Genomic DNA, 16297 nt, shown 5'->3' with positions numbered 1-16297 from the left:
CATTTCTTTCACGTTGCATTTAGAATTCAGAAGAGAACAACGTGATACCACCTAGTTCTGAAATAGAAAATCTAAATGGAACTGCTTCAGACATTGAGTTCAAAGGCTTGGACAATGCAGGTAAGTATGCCTCTATTAAGAAAGGTATTTTGCCTAAAATTGTATTACTTGGGGTCAGAAGTAGACCGTTGAAACTTTTCAATTTGTTCTTCCATTCAATTAGATCACAGTTTATCTGTATATCTTTATTTACCCAGCTCTGATCCATATCATTTGAATCCTTGCCTTAAGAAACATTCATGATGATGAAGGGCTTACGCCCGAAATGTCGATTCTCCCGCTCCTCGGATGCTGCCTGATTTGCTGTGCTTTTCCAACACCACACTCTTTGATTAAAAAAATTAATCTCTGTCTTGGAAATTTCAATTGACCCAGCATCCACAGACTTTTGGAGGAGATTTTTCCATTACCATTGTGTCTAAAAGCTACTTTTTAATTTCATTCCTAAGTGGGTTTTCTATTATTTTAAGATTTTACCATTTTCTTGCATTTGTTCAACAGAGAATATAACTTCTCTCTACCCACCCCATTGAACTACCACATGTGGTACAGGGATTGAACCTAACACCTGAACATATCCTTCAACACTAGCTAACTAGCCAAACAACATGACATTCTTCTATTTATTCTCAAAACTTTAAATAAATCATGTATCAATCTTCTAAACTCAGGAAAATATATATCACCTTTATGCATTCTGGTCTTGTAATCTAAAGGTTTAAGGCCCAATGCCATTACTGTCCTTTAGGGAAGGAAATCTGCAGTGTTTACCTGGTCTGGCCTACATGTGATAGATGTTAGATCTATAGAAAAATGGTTGTCTTTAATATGTCCTCTGAAATGACACAGCAAGCCACTAAGTTGTGCCAAACTGCTTCAGAAAAATCTAAAAGCAGATGAACCTCGGTGTCAACCTAAGCACTGAAAAACAAGATAGCAGATCTGTCAATCCAGTGAAATCGTTGGGAATTTGAACAAATACTTGTCAGCATGTCTCACAGACTTAGTTAAGCAACAGCCTGACAGCCATTCTCACAGAGTTATACCTTACAGACAATATCCCAACATCATCCTTGACAAACAGCAAAGTGATGGCAGGTGTCCTTGACAGTGTGGTCAAGCAGGTACTTTCAGAGCAAGATGCTGTTGGCTGATGCTCAATTTGGATTCCACCAGACCCACTTACCCTCTGATCTCATTGTGTCCTCAGTCCAAACATAGATAGAAGAAGTGAAAAGAAGTGAGGTGAAAGTGACTGTCTTTGGTATCAAGGCATAATTTGATCAAACATGGCATCAAGGACCATGAGCAACACTGAAGTCAATGGGAATTGAGGGAAAAATCATCACTGATTGGAATTATACCTAACAGATAGGTAGATGGAAGTGGTTTGATGGCTAATCATCTCAGTCCTATTACATTGCTGCAGGTGTTCCTCAGGACAGAGTCTTATCCTAGCCATCTTCAACTTCCCTCCAGCATAAGGTCAAAAGTAGGGATGTCCATTGATACCCCATAAGGTATGCCGGGAATGGGGACTCGTTGTTCACCACATTTGAATGATTTCTGTACATGGACACCTAAATTATTTCACTGCTCATCAGCTCCTAGCCTCTCATCATTTACGAAATATTCAGTAAATGCAAATTCAAGTACAATTTTGATATAAAATCATTTTGTAACTTTTAGCATTTGATATGACTGATGAGACGAATGATTCAGCAGATGAAAATGTCGAGAATGCGAAGACAATGAAACAGGATCGAAATTATATGAAAGGTATTAACACTAAACTATTGAATTAAAGTTCTTACACAGATTGTGCGACAATACTGAAATTTGCTGAGTAAACATTTCCTTTAGGAAAGCCGACACTACCATTTAATTGGCATACCACTAGGCAGTGAGGTATTATATTTTGCTCCCAAATTATTTGAATGGTATTCTGAAACAAATTGCTTTACTGTTTTGCTCAGTTTGATTTATTTACTGTTACATTTTATACTTGTTTCTAAAACATTCAAAAGTATTGTTATTAAAATTATTTAGTTATCCAAGTACTGCATGAAGTGTCAGGTGAGAATTTTATCTTCAGGAGGTAGGTGAAAACTTGACTGACAGGTCTAATGGTGCACTATTGAACATGATGAAGCTGAAGAGGGAGCACAGCTACTTCCAACCCATTATAAGCAAGAGAAAGTAGAAAAAAATACATTGAAGCTCTGTCAGTCAAGTTAACCCACCAAGTGGAATTGCAATCTTTAATTTCTGAACCTGATAGAAACACATGTCTGACCAAGAAATGTTGAATCGGCACATTAATGCAAGGACATTCAAGTCAAGTGAAATGAATGTTTTGATTAAAGCTCTTACTCTCTATGTTTACATGCTGTCTTAAGATAAAGCAACTTTTCATATGTGGCTGTATAGTCCATTTGAGTGAATTTGTATAAGATCTGGTATAAAATTCATTGCATTGGAGGGTAGATTTATAACCCATTGCCATGCACCATGCTACTCCCTTCCCATAAGGAGGTAGTGGGTGGTATGGGTAGACTCCTGAATGTAAAGCCATTGCTGGAGTCATCATCGTCAATGAGGGAAGTACATGAAATTTGTGTTGGCATATACAAATATAAAAATTAGGATTAAATGTAGGCCATTCAGCCCCTCAAGCCTGCAACACTGTTTAATAAATTCATTATGTGGATGTGCCAGTGTTGGACTGGGGTGGACAAAGTTTAAAATCACACAATTCAGATTATAGTCCAATGGGTTTATTTGGTAGCACTAGCTTTCAGAGCACTGCTCTTTAATCAGGTAACTAGTGGGACAGGATCATAAGACACAGAATTTATGGCAAAAGATCACAGTGTCATGCAATTAAAGTGATATAATGAACAAATCTAGATTGCTGTTAAGTCTTACATCTTTTAGAATGGGTTGCAGGTTTCGGTACATTAATGTCTAAATCCCAGAAGTTCTTTTAAGTCACATTCTCAAGATAACTTAAGGTTTTATTAAAAAAAAGTGACATCTCAGCTCAGACAATGTATTAAAGGTGTGAGATTAGAGTCTGTCTGTATCCCAATCTTGAGTCAGACCGGTTCTATTTCCAAAGTAGAAATTTATAAAATGTTATATGGATTGACTACATGCATTGACAGTCAGCAGGTAGTGTGCTTTTTGGGGAAAAATACAATGTATCCACAAATACAGTTCTGCAAATGCAAATTCACCCCATAGACTTAGATGTGTGCATGTCTGTGTGCTTGTGTGTTTGTGAGGGAAAGAGTGAATGTGAGTGTGTGCATGTTTGGTAGAGTGTGTGCATGAGTGTGCTGGACTATAAGCCTGTTAGAAGGTGTGAGAGGGTGTGCGCATGGTGTGAGTTTGGGGGTGTATGCGTGTGCATATGGCAGTGTGTGTGTGTGTTTGTGTGTGTGTGACCTGTAGTGTGACATGAACCCAAGATCCCAGTTGAGACCATCCTCACGGATATCAAACTTGGCTATCAGCCTCTGCTTGGCCACTCTGCATTGTTGTATATCCCAAAGTCATGATGGATGCTCACCCAAAGATCCGAGGCCGAATGTCTCTGACTGCTGAAGTATTCCCTAACTGGGAGGGAACATCCCTGCCTGGTGATTGTTGTGCAGTGTCCATTCATCCGTTGTCGTAACATCTGCTTGGTCTTGCAAATGTCCAAAGCCTCAGGGCATCATTGCCTGCAGCATATGAGATAGACAACATTAGCTGAGTCACATGAGTACCTGCCGCGTACATGGTGGGAGGTGTCACTGCGTGTAATGGAAATAGAACCAGTCTGACTCAAGATTGGAATAGAGACAGACTCTAACTTCACATCTTTAGTACATTGCTTGAGCTAACCTTAAGTTTTCTCAAGAATGTGACTTAAAAGAAGTTCAGGGATTGACATATTAATGAACTGAAACCTGCAACCCATTCTAAAAGATGTAAAATTTAACAGCAATCTAGATTTGTTCATTATATCATTTTAATTGCATGACACTGTTATCTTTTGCTATAAATTCTGTGTCTTATGATCCTGCCCCACTAGTTACCTGATGAAGGAGTAGTGCTCTGAAAGCTAGTATTTCCAAATGAACGGTTGGACTATAATCTGGTGTTGTGTGATTTTTAATTTAATAAAGTCATGGCTGATCTGATTGTGGCCCCAACTCCCCAAATTCCAACATTTTGATCTATCTCAGATAATCTAAGTAAGATAACCATAGTTCTGTAAACCCAACCTCTGAAGAGACCTTCTGACAATGACAGTATGATTTCCCCACTTATTATATAAGACCCCTGTCCTTTCTGGCATCTTGATGTTATGTTGAAGGTTTAGTATTAGTTTCTAGGTGGTATTATACTGACTGTAAAATGTCCACTAGCAATTACTAGGAAAGGCAGTGGCATAATGGTAATGTCACAGGGCTAGTATTTCAGGACTAATGTTCTGGGAACATGCTAAGGGTGTAAATCCTATCACGGCAGAGTGAAATTTGGAATTAAAAGTAAGCCTAATGGTGACCATTCAACCATTGCCATTTGTTGTCTAAATCCATCTGGCTCACTAAGGGAAGGGAAAGCAATGTCCTAACTTGCCTACATTTGACTCCAGATCCACTGCAATGCAGTTCACTCCTAACTGGCTTCTGGGCAATTAATATTGGCCTAATTACTATAATAACATCCCATGAACAAATTTTACAAATAAATTGGTTGAGATTGCTCTATCTTATTTCAAGTTTAATCTTTATAGCTGTGAGAGGGTTCATTCCGCCCATCTGAGTTAGAATCAAACCCAAAATACATTGGAGAAATTTTGTACATTATCCAGTCTATTAAAATGACAATTTTCTGGACACTTTTGAAAATATTTGACATTACTCATTTCAGATTACTATATCAGAATTAACATTTGAATATAACTTGGAAGTTATTTTGGGTACCATTAAAAGTAAACCGCTCTATGTTATCATATAACAGCTACACTGAACTTCACAGTCATATACATTGCATAGCATTGACTAGTGAAATAATAATTGAATCGTGAATTTACTTGTACAGCACAAAAAGAGCAACTTACAAAAGAAGAGGAGAACCGATCAGGCTCAGTACCGGGAAAAACATACCACCATTATATTATGGCAGGGGGAGGTAAGAAGATTCCCATCCCTTTTGATTATACCTATCCATGAGGCTGTTTTCTACTCTAGCTGAGCTGTAACAAGAATGACAGATTTTATTTTAAAGGCTACTATCATCCCCAAGGATTTCACCACAGTTATACTTTACAGCACACAGCTGTTGCTATTCTCTACTCAGACCACACAACCTGACAAATATGAGCTTGCCAACCATTTTAGATGCTGTCACAGTTTTGAAACTAATTGTCTAAAATATCAATCTATTCAATTTGACCACGCATATGCCATAAATAATATAGAGCCTAACAGAGTTTACCCTGCCCTAGTTATTATTACTCACACAATTTAAAAGTCCCATGATGATTTGTCATGGTGATTTGAATCCTTGCTGAATGATGCTGAAGCAGATGTCTCATATTAACACATTAGCTTAAAACATCCAGCCCATCGGTGAGCCGAATTGTTAAATGACGTTTGTTTCCTAAAATATAACCAGAGAAGGATTCACCATTAGGTGTTTGATAATTTGTATTTAAAATTGCCAGTACTTTGCCCAGAGCTAATATCTGACTGCAATCTGCTCTTCTCAGAGAATTTTGGATACACCTATCAGTATACTGTCCCAGCAATACATAACAATGTCAGATCATATCAATCATATAATTGATATTCTGAAGCAGGATCCTGCATCCAAAGTTATTTTGCCTCACTTTCCAAAATGCTTTCTGACCTTTGTGAAAGTAATATTTTCTATTTTTGTTTCAGAATTCCAGCATCTGCAACATTACATTTTTATGATATAAATATCTTGCAGTTTGTTTTTGTGTAGACAATGAATTTAGACTAATGTTCCTTATAAATTACACAAATTCTCTGTAGCTTTGTGCTTCACGTTCTTGAAATTAATATAAACTTGGGTGGTAATGTTTACTTTACACCCTTATTTTTCCACTCTGAGCATTCTATCTTGTCAATCTGGGTTGCAGCAATGACATGTTCATGTATGATTCATTGGCAACATATTTATCTTTCAGTGTTGATGTATAGTTTCATATTATTTTGATCTCTGTATTCTTTTTGATGTGAACTTCAGTAAATAATTAATTGAATTGATTGTTTTGATTTATTTTCTAGGATATATATTCTTTCTATTTGTTCTCTTTACATTCATCCTCATAATTGCCTCGACAACTTTTAGCGGATGGTGGTTAAGTTATTGGATAGAAGAGGGGGCTGGGGTAAGCTTCACTTTATACGACAAATGCAAGTGTTTTCTCTGAAATAAGGTGTACACACTATAAATGGGTAAAGGGCTTCCACTTTGTGTTTCAACAGGATGAGATAGGATTTTATTTAGGGTACTAAAAGTAAGATGATTGTGTCAGCACAATGCCAGAACTCCAAATGTTAAATGACAAGGAGAGATTTTTTAAAAATCTAAAATTATTTTCCACATAATTTAGAATATTGGTGATTTTTTTCCCAAGTTTTTGAGATATTAAGGGGAACAGTTAGACTAGGTAGCAAGAAACTATTTCCGCTGTTCGGGAAGATTATGTGGAACATAAAACATAGGAGAAGGCTGTTAAAAAGGCAGTCAGTTTTTTTTTAAAAAATAGAAATAGATTCCACCCTAGCAAGGGATTTTGCAAAACCTTTATAAAACATTGGTTCGGTCTCAACTGGAAGTTGTAATCAGTTCTTGGCAACATACTTTAGGGACCATGTCAATGCCTTAGAGAGGATGCAGAAGTGAGTTACCAGAATGATATCAGTTTAATGGAGAGACTGGGAAAGATGTATTTGCTATTTTTAGAACAGAGGCATTAAGAGGAGATTTGACAGACATGTTTAAAATCATGAATGATTTTTATAGCATAAATAAGAAGAAGTTGTTTCCAATGACAGAAGGGTCAGTAACCAGAGAAAACAGATTCAATGAGATAATGAAGGGCAGCATGGTGACTCAGTGGTTAGCACAATGCCTCATAGTGCCAGAAACCTTGGTTGAATTCTACCCTTGAGCAACTGTCTGTGTGGAGACTGCACATTCCTTCCATATATGCATAGGTTTCCTCTGGCTGTTCTGATTTCCTCCCACAGTCCAAAGATGTGCAGGTTAGATGGATTGGCCATGCTAAATTGCCCATAGTATCCAGGGATATGCAGGCTAGGTGGATTAGCCACGGGAAATGCAGAGTTACAGGGTAAGGGTGGAGGGTGGGTCTGTTCAATGCTTTTAGGATGGTCGGTGTGGACTTAATGGGCTGAATAGCCTGCTTCTATATGGTAGAGATTCTATGATCTATGAAAAGTGCATGAAGCAAACAAAATTTACATAACAAGTTCTTGCATTGCCTGAAAGGATGAAGGAAGTAAATTCAATGTTAATTATAAAAAGGAAATTGGATAAAAATTGCTCTGAGGAAAGATCAAATAGTGTTGAGCTAATTCAATAGTTCTTTCCATGAACTGACACAGGGACAATGGACCAAATGGTCCTCACTTGCCCTGTGTCTTTTAACTTTTATTTACAATAAATAGAAAGAAATATAAATTTAAAATATACTTTACTAACTATACCACAATCACAAAAAGAATTTAAAATTGTTTTGGCAGCACTAAAGAATTTCCAAATGATTCAGCAGTAATTTGTGCCATTGCATCTAAAGCAGACATAGTTGTTAATAATGCAGTTTGGAGAATAAATACAAATTTGGCAGTAAACAGCAGCCATGCAGCCAGAGGCAACAGTACTAATGATTGCCGCCTCACTGAATTCACATTCAGGATTATTTATACCAAAGGGATAGCCCAAAGGTTTCACATCAATAATTATATTTTCCAAAATTCATATTCAGTAGTTGTCAATTATTTGTGCATTTCCATATACAAAAGCCAGAGTTCTAGGTAATTAAAGTGAGAGAAATTCTAACAGGAGTAGGAACCTTATGTGCAAAGATCCCTTGGTCTGTTCTGTGTTGATTGTTAGATTGACAGTGAGTGATAAAATGCAGCTTACCACCTCACCCCTCCAACCCTCTCCCACCCATAACCCTACCCCCTGCACCATCTTATCTGCAATTCCCCCTACCCCCATCCCCAGTCCTGAAAAAGCATTATACTTGAAACGTTGAACTTCTCCACCTCGTGATGCTGCCTGGCTTGCTGTGCTCCTCCAGCCTCCTGCTTGTCTACAGAAGATGCATCTTCAGCAACCAGTGTGTTTCTGAGACAAAATGAAAACTAATTTAAATTTTACAAAAATACCAACAAAATAAACAATGCTTCCCTGGCACAACATTAATGATACCAAATTCATTAATAGTATAGGTAGAAGTTATGTTATCTTTCAGTGTCAAAGTCTGCTGTATTGGGACAGTAGGAGTAAGAATCTGAGATTGAAATCATCCCCAACCCTCTCTGGCTAAGAAAGAAAATTGTATTGGCAAGATGCTTCTTCCATCCATAATTTGCACTACTCCTTTTTTGATTTCAACTTGCTCTTGAGGAAGGATTGGTGAATCCTATGTGCCCCAAAGACCCACAAGTTCCAGCTCCTTTAATACTATTGCTAAGAATTTATTGTACTGAGTCATACATGAATTATACAATTCAGTATTGGAACAGTAATTCGACCAAGAAAAACTATTTCCTCCAGATGCTCCGGTTTCCTCCCACAATCCAAAGATGTGCAGGTTAGGTGAATTGAGAGAAAGTGAGGGCTGCAGATGCTGGAGATCAGAGCTGAAAATGTGCTGCTGGAAAAGCGCAGCAGGTCAGGCAGCATCCAAGGAACAGGAGAATCGACGTTTCGGGCATAAGCCTGAAGAGGGGCTTACGCCCAAAACGTCGATTCTCCTGTTCCTTGGATGCTGCCTGACCTGCTGCGCTTTTCCAGCAACACATTTTCAGGTTAGGTGAATTGGCCATGCTTAATTGCCCGTAGTGTTAGGTGAAGGGGTAAGTGTAGAGGAATGGGTCTGGGTGGGTTGCTCTTCGAAGGGTCGGTGTGGATTTGTTGGGTCGATGGGCCTGTTTCCACACTGTAGGTAATCCAATCTAATCTAAATAACATTGGATATGATGTGATGAGCAATAGAGCACCTCTGAAGGGAAATTCACAAACTATTATGTTAAGACATCCCAATCTGCCCGACTGTTTGCCTGACGATTCAGCTATAAATGTGTAATTCCTAGACTGTTATGTGTTTTGTGTCTAAGGAACTAAGCTTTTGACAATCTTGTTTTGTATTTAATTATGTAGCCTGACTGTATTGCACAAAGGAACAATACCACGACAGTGGACTGCAGCAGCATCACCAATAATCCCCAGCTAGGATTCTACCAACTAATTTATGGGATGTCCATTGTTGTAATCATTGTTCTGAGTGTCATTAAGGGATTTGTTTTCACAAAGTTTACTTTGAAAGCTTCATCTTCATTACATGACGATGTATTCTACAAGGTAAGATGCATGTTTGATACAGGAATTTATAGATTTCAGTTATAAAGGTGAAATTAACTTTGACTTTAAATTAATATATTGACATATGCAGGGCGGACTTTTCACTGTTCCTGCAAGGTGGGATTGATTGCAATGTGCATTTAATTGAGTGGTAGGTTCCTGGGTCAGGAATCTGCTACCATCGTAATTATGTCTGCAGCCCATGGACAGTCTTTCTACCCTACTAGCAATTGAGGCTCTTAAGAGGATTCCTGTTGCTGCTGGTATTAAGCTAGTGATGGGCAGGGGTGCTCAGCAAGTTGGAAATGACACAGAAATCAACAATTTCTGGTTTATTTGCTTTTGTGGTCCCAATGGGAGGGTGAAGCTAGGGTTGACTCTCATTTAAAGGCATTCAGTCCATGAACAACGGAGCTGATTTCAGGACCGGAGAAGCTGAAAGCCAACCCCTTGCCTTCACTGCCAACTCCCTCCCTGTAACTCCCTTCCTGCCATCACTCAATTGGTCTGAATCCATCCTGGAACCATCATTGTCATGTCAAGTGCCTGAATGACACAAGATTCAATGTGGCCCTTCCCGATAAAAGTTGATGGGTATAACAGCTGACACTCCTGGCACCTCCACAAGATTCTGTTTCAGTTTATTCTCTCAGGAAATATAAAACAGTAATAATCTTGATGCTAAAATACAACTGTAATGATTAAGTTATGTTTTAGGACATGTATCAGATATCCTTTTCACATATGGATTTACTTTCCTGCACCTGTTTCTAATTCCCAGTTCCAAATTAGTTATAGAGTCATAGAGATGTACAGCATGGAAACAGATCCTTTGGTCCAAATTGTCCATGCTGACCAGATATCCCAATGCAATCTAGTCCCACCTGCCAGCACCCGGCCCATATCCCACCAAACACTTCCTATTCATATACCCATCCAGATGCTTTTTAAATGTTGCAATTGTACCAACCTCCACCACTTCCTCTGGCAGCTCATTCCATACCTGTACCAACCTCTGTGTGAAAACGTTGCCCCTTAGGTCTCTTTTATATCCTTCCCCTCTCACCCTAAACCTATGCCCTCTAGTTCTGGACTCCCCCACCCCAGGGATAAGACCTTGTCTATTTACCCTATCCATGCCCCTCATGATTTTATAAGCCTCTATGAGGTCACCCCTCAGCCTCCAACAATCCAGGGTAAACATCCCTAGCCTATTCAACCTCTCCCTACAGCTCAAATCCTTCAACCATGGCAACATCCTTGTAAATCTTTTCTGAACCCTTTCAAGTTTCACAACATCCTTCCGATAGGAAGGAGACCAGAATTGCACACACAAGTGGCCTAACCAATGTCCTATACAGCTGCAACATGTCCTCCCAACTCCTGTGCTCAATACTCTGACCAATAAAGGAAAGCATACCAAATGCCTTCTTCACTATCCTATCTATCTGCGACTCAAAGAGCTATGAACCTGCACTGCAAGGTCTCTTTGTTCAGCAATACTCCCTAGGACCTTACCATTAAGTGTATAAGTCCTGCTAAGACTTACTTTCCCAAAATGCAGCACCTCGCATTTATCTAATTGAACTCTATCTGCACTCCTCAGCCCATTGGCCCAACTGACCAAGATCCCATTGTAATCCAAGGTAATCTTCTTCACTGTCCACTACACCTCCAATTTTGGTATCATCTGCAAACTTACTAACTGTACCTCTTATGCTCCCATCCAAATCATTTATATAAATGATGAAATGTAGTGGACCCATCACTGATCCATGTGGCATACCACTGGTCACAGGCCTCCAGTCTGAAAAACAACTCTCCACCACCACCCTCTGTCTTCTACTTTTGAGCCAGTTCTGTATCCAAATGGCTAGTTCTCTCTGTATTCAATGAGATCTAACCTTGCTAACCAATCTCCCATAGGAAACCTTGTCGAATGCCTTACTGAAGTCCATGTATATCACATCTACCGCTCTGCCCTCATCAATCCTCTTTGTTACTTCTTCAAAAAACTCAATCAAGTTTGTGAGACATGATTTCTCATTTACAAAGCCATGTTGACTATCCCTAATCAGTCCTTGCCTTTCCAAATACATGTCCTTCAGGATTCCCTCCAACAACTTGCCCACCACTGACGTCAGGCTCACCGGTCTGTAGTTCCGTGGCTTGTCCTTACCAACTTTCTTAAATACTGGCACCGTATTAGCCAACCTCCAGTCTTCCGGCATCTCACCTGTGAATATCGATGACACAAATATCTCAGCAAGAGGCCCAGCAATCATTTCCCTAGCTTACCACAGAGTTGTAGGGTATACTTGATCAGGTCCTGGGGATTTATCCACTTTTATGCATTTCAAGATATCCAGCATTTCCTCCTCTGTAATATGGACATTTTTCAAGATGTCACCTCTATCAGAATACCACACTTCACTTGAAAGTTGCACTTCTGTTCTTCAGTTTCCTGTCTGAAGAGTAAAGCCAACTGTAGAAACGTTGCAAAATAGGCTTGGAATTGTTTCAGAGCTCCTCACTGCTCACCTGAATATACTACTTAAATGAGATTTCCATTGATTTTCTGCCAAAGTTGCTGCATCTGAAAATATACCCCTGAGCAAATTCCTTATGTTATTGTCTTTAATATACCAGTATTTTAATTATGGGCATGTTCTGTCTTAACAAAACTGCTCTTTTTTCCTTAGAACAATTTCTGATACCTGATTGCATAAACTCCCATGCCTACTAAGTCTGGCAGATTAATTACTTGTCAGTTACTGCTTAGTTGTTTGCCAACACTTACATTAATATTATAAGATATGCACTTATCAAGACCTTGCACAATTGTGGATTCTTGAATGTAGCAGGCAGTTTCTTAACAAAGATATAGTTGTATTGAAATGTTTAGATAATTGTGGAAGTGTACAATTCCTATAATCTGTTTTAGTGTACAAGATCTTTTTACTCACATGCATGACTGATGGTCTGAATGCAAAAGTCCTCATTGGAACCTTGGAAGTCAGGTTTGATTTGTGACTCTATAACTAGATGCTACTTACCATTGTTATAGGAGGATGCCTTTTACAAGTATTGTAGTTCAGTGCAGTTCATGTCAAACCAAGGCAACACAGAGACAAGCAAAAGGATTCAATCAATGGTCACATTGATGTAAAATTTTACATCATGAATTTTGTTCTAGTGTATAATTACAATATGATGGACAGCTATAAGACTTGTATGATATTATTGTTTTGATATAGGGCAACATTTTCGCAGTCTTTGTAATTTGGTGTTACTCCTAACTTGATTATTACAATTGTTATAAAATCATACTTCACATAAAAAATATTTTATTTAATTATTGGGCTGAAAACCTCTGTTTTAAAGGCTGAAATAATCTTGCCGTAACTTGATGTAGCAGCTTTTAAGATGTTGTAAATTTACATGACTTTACCTCAGAAATTCCAAAGCCATTAAACTGCAGTCAGCCCCATCAGAATCAATCACACTTATGGAGTCTGAAGAGCCATCTTCTGATACGTAAAGCATCCAGACATCACCTGGGTACTCAACTAGATGAGGAAGAAACATTAGATGTAATCATCTCAGACAACAAACTCTGACTGAGAAAATAATTAATTCAGCCATAATCTAATGATGCAAAGCATTGACCCGGAATTCACTAGAGATGACACATTTAGATCATTGCACAGAGGTGATTATGAGACAAACCAACTAACCGTCTTCTGTGTTTAAGAAATTACTGGCCTCCAGACCAAAGAACATGAATTTTAAAAAAATGGTTCGAAAGGAGCAGGGCCTCAGAGTGAGCCATTCTCATTCACTCTCTGTCTATCCAGCTTGAAAGGTTGAGACCTGTCTGCTGTTCAACCATTCACATGCCACAGGTAGAGCTTTAAGAATCAACACAGAAACTACTAATGCCATAACACTGACATAAATCATCCATCAACATCCTTGAATTATCTCAATGCTGAATCCAGAGGGACCACAAACCCAGCTTGAAACCATTCATTATCAATTTACAAGATCTCTATACTTTCAACTCTTAATGGACTCAAAAAATTCTGCTTAAAATTCTCTTTTCCAAATGTATGGTGGAGGTGCCAGTGTTGGATTGGGGTGGACAATGTTAAGAAATCATACAACATCAGGTTATAGTAAAACAGATTTATTTGGAAGCACTAGCTTTCAGAGAACTGCTCCTTCACAGCTACCTGATGAAGGAGCAGCACTCCAAAAGCTAGTGCTTCCAAATAAACCTGTTGGACCATAACCTGGTGTTGCGTGATTTTTAACTCCTATTTATAAGTTATTTGTGCATACACGGTAAACTTGGAGTGCCTATGTGTATGGAGGTCAGGGCATTTAAAATATTTTGTTTAGAATGGGCTAAATATAGCAAGTATCATTCTTTTTCCTTTTTAAATCTAAAGAAATCCTATCTGTGTGAAGGTACAGCATGCCAATTGTTGGATACTGAATGATTTGGCAAACATAACCTATTTAAACAAAAACACTTGTTGCAGTGAAATGAAGAGTGGCAAAAGAGTGGAGCCATTCTTCCTGTTCACATCTGTTTGTAATGCTGTCCTGGCTGACCTCCCATCATCTATAATAGGCTCATTCCTGATGAAGGGCTCCGGCCTGAAATGTTGATTTTCCTGCTCATCTGATGCTGCCTGACTTGCTGTGTTTTTCCAGCAACACACTCTCAACTCTGATCTCCAGCATCTGCCGACCTCACTGTCTCCATGTGGGTGCAGAGAAGCCCACTCAAACACTTCGGCTTTTTGTTTGAAAACCATCAAAGAAACCTGAGATTTCTATTCACATTTCCTTTTCCACAATTAGCTCTCTCCATTATAATATTTCTTCCTGTCATATGCCGAGATTCTCACTTCTTCCAAAAATATTAAGTACATGCCATCCAAGGTATACTAAATGTTAATAATGGCAGGATGTAATAGGGAAAAGTGACTTGTCAGCAATTTCTTTGCTAAAAATTGGTTTCAGAGCCAGCTCAGTCACTCCTGATCTTCACCTGAACAAAACAAATGAAGCTATAAATTTATTCATAGAGGCAACTTCATTTCTCTTCCTTCTGCAGGAAAGGTTCAAGTTACACTCTATTTATAGCACAGCAGAAACACAACCGCAAATTTGTAGGTATGCCTTGTCACTTGAGTTTTTGGATAGATGTGCTGAGGCTGGTGCTCAGATGTTAAAAGCCACTGTTCTCGATAAACAAATCTACTATATGTTAGGTCTCTACAGTGACAGACAGAAAGAAGAGAAAATCAATGCTCTGGTGCTTTTAGCCTGAGATATATCAGTGTGACAGCATTTTTAAGACCTTGCTTTGTTCATCTGTTCTGAACAAGGTGGCAGAGTTAGAAAATACTACATGCCATTGTCTCTGAAAGAATTTCCAAAAGATATACATTCTTCAGTAAATTCAATTTCTTCATTTTACTGGTGCAATGTCTAGCACAACTTGAAAACTGATAGATGTTAAATGCAATCATCTGTTTTCAGCATTATCCATTGTACCCAAAATAAGTAAATACATATCCAATCTCTTGGAGATTATTGCTTGAATAAGTACGCAAATTGTATTTTGTGATTTATCAGTTATTTGTATATTTTTGCCCAAGTGTTTCTACTAATAATTAGTAAAATCTGTGTATTTGGTTATAATATCATAATATTTGACAGATTATGTAACTTGTGATACTGCTGTGCTAGTTAGGGAGATCATTCACCCTGCCACAGGATAGTTTTATTTTAGTGTATTAGCAACACTTGGGACATGGGTGCTCCCTGCCTCCCACTTTAGCAGTTGTTCCATTTTGTCAAGTTACAAATTCCCTAAAAGATCTAGGTACATGTGGTCTCAAGGAGAGATAAGACATGGGATGCTGGGGAGACAGGGATGAGAGAGTTAATGGTGGGGCTGAATTGCACAGGGGGACTAAGAGTGGAGAAGGGCGTTATCATGTGGTGCAGACCTTGGTGAGGTTGCCCAATATGGAAAGGTTGCCAGCCATACAGATGCACCCATCAACCTGAGACCTGTATAAAGATGCCTGACAGACATTCCCCACTCTAAAATTGAGGTGGGGGTTGGGGGGTGGGGGGGGGGGGGGGGTGGGGGGGGGAAGCACACAGGATCAGTTGCCAATTTAAGATTGCAAAATGGAGGAAGAGTGGATGGATTGACTCAAGTCTTACCTGTCTCATCATAAAATTACAAACTGGTCAGGAAGGACAATGAGAAGGATGTCAGGGGAATTTTATGGAAACTTTGCAACCCACTGACAGAGGACTATAAAATTCTGCCCCCAGGTGTGAGGGGCTTGTGCACCCTGATATAAAATTCTGTTCTTTATAAAATGTGCTTCCAATTGGTTTCCCCGAGGATATAGAGCTAAATTTTTGAACAGAAGTGGGACTTAAAACGCAGATGATAATCTTGTAAGAATTATTGAAAAGTAGTAGTATAAGCTTCACTTTATATTCACTTTGGTAATAACCACTTAATTTGGGAATTGTATTTCATTTATTTTCTTTT

At 38.7% G+C, this 16297-nt stretch overlaps 1 protein-coding gene across 3 annotated transcripts in view; it reads left to right on the top strand.

The window, feature by feature from the left end:
• abcc12 (ATP binding cassette subfamily C member 12) overlaps nucleotides 1-16297 on the top strand; it is a 122036-nt gene that overhangs the window by 74377 nt on the left and 31362 nt on the right. For all 3 annotated transcript variants that reach the window (XM_043706923.2, XM_043706921.2, XM_087995882.1), the window contains 5 exons: nucleotides 24-120; nucleotides 1750-1839; nucleotides 5158-5247; nucleotides 6372-6475; nucleotides 9505-9705. In XM_043706923.2, coding sequence (XP_043562858.2) covers nucleotides 24-120; nucleotides 1750-1839; nucleotides 5158-5247; nucleotides 6372-6475; nucleotides 9505-9705 — 582 coding nt within the window. The remainder of the gene's footprint in view (nucleotides 1-23; nucleotides 121-1749; nucleotides 1840-5157; nucleotides 5248-6371; nucleotides 6476-9504; nucleotides 9706-16297) is intronic.

The sequence above is a fragment of the Chiloscyllium plagiosum genome, unplaced genomic scaffold (assembly GCF_037043375.1).
Source record: "Chiloscyllium plagiosum isolate Xiang-an unplaced genomic scaffold, Cpla_swu_hap1 HiC_scaffold_17, whole genome shotgun sequence".
NCBI classification, from domain to species: domain Eukaryota; kingdom Metazoa; phylum Chordata; class Chondrichthyes; order Orectolobiformes; family Hemiscylliidae; genus Chiloscyllium; species Chiloscyllium plagiosum.
The sequence above is the reverse complement of the archived record's forward strand: the minus strand, read 5'-3'. Positions and strand labels throughout refer to the sequence as shown.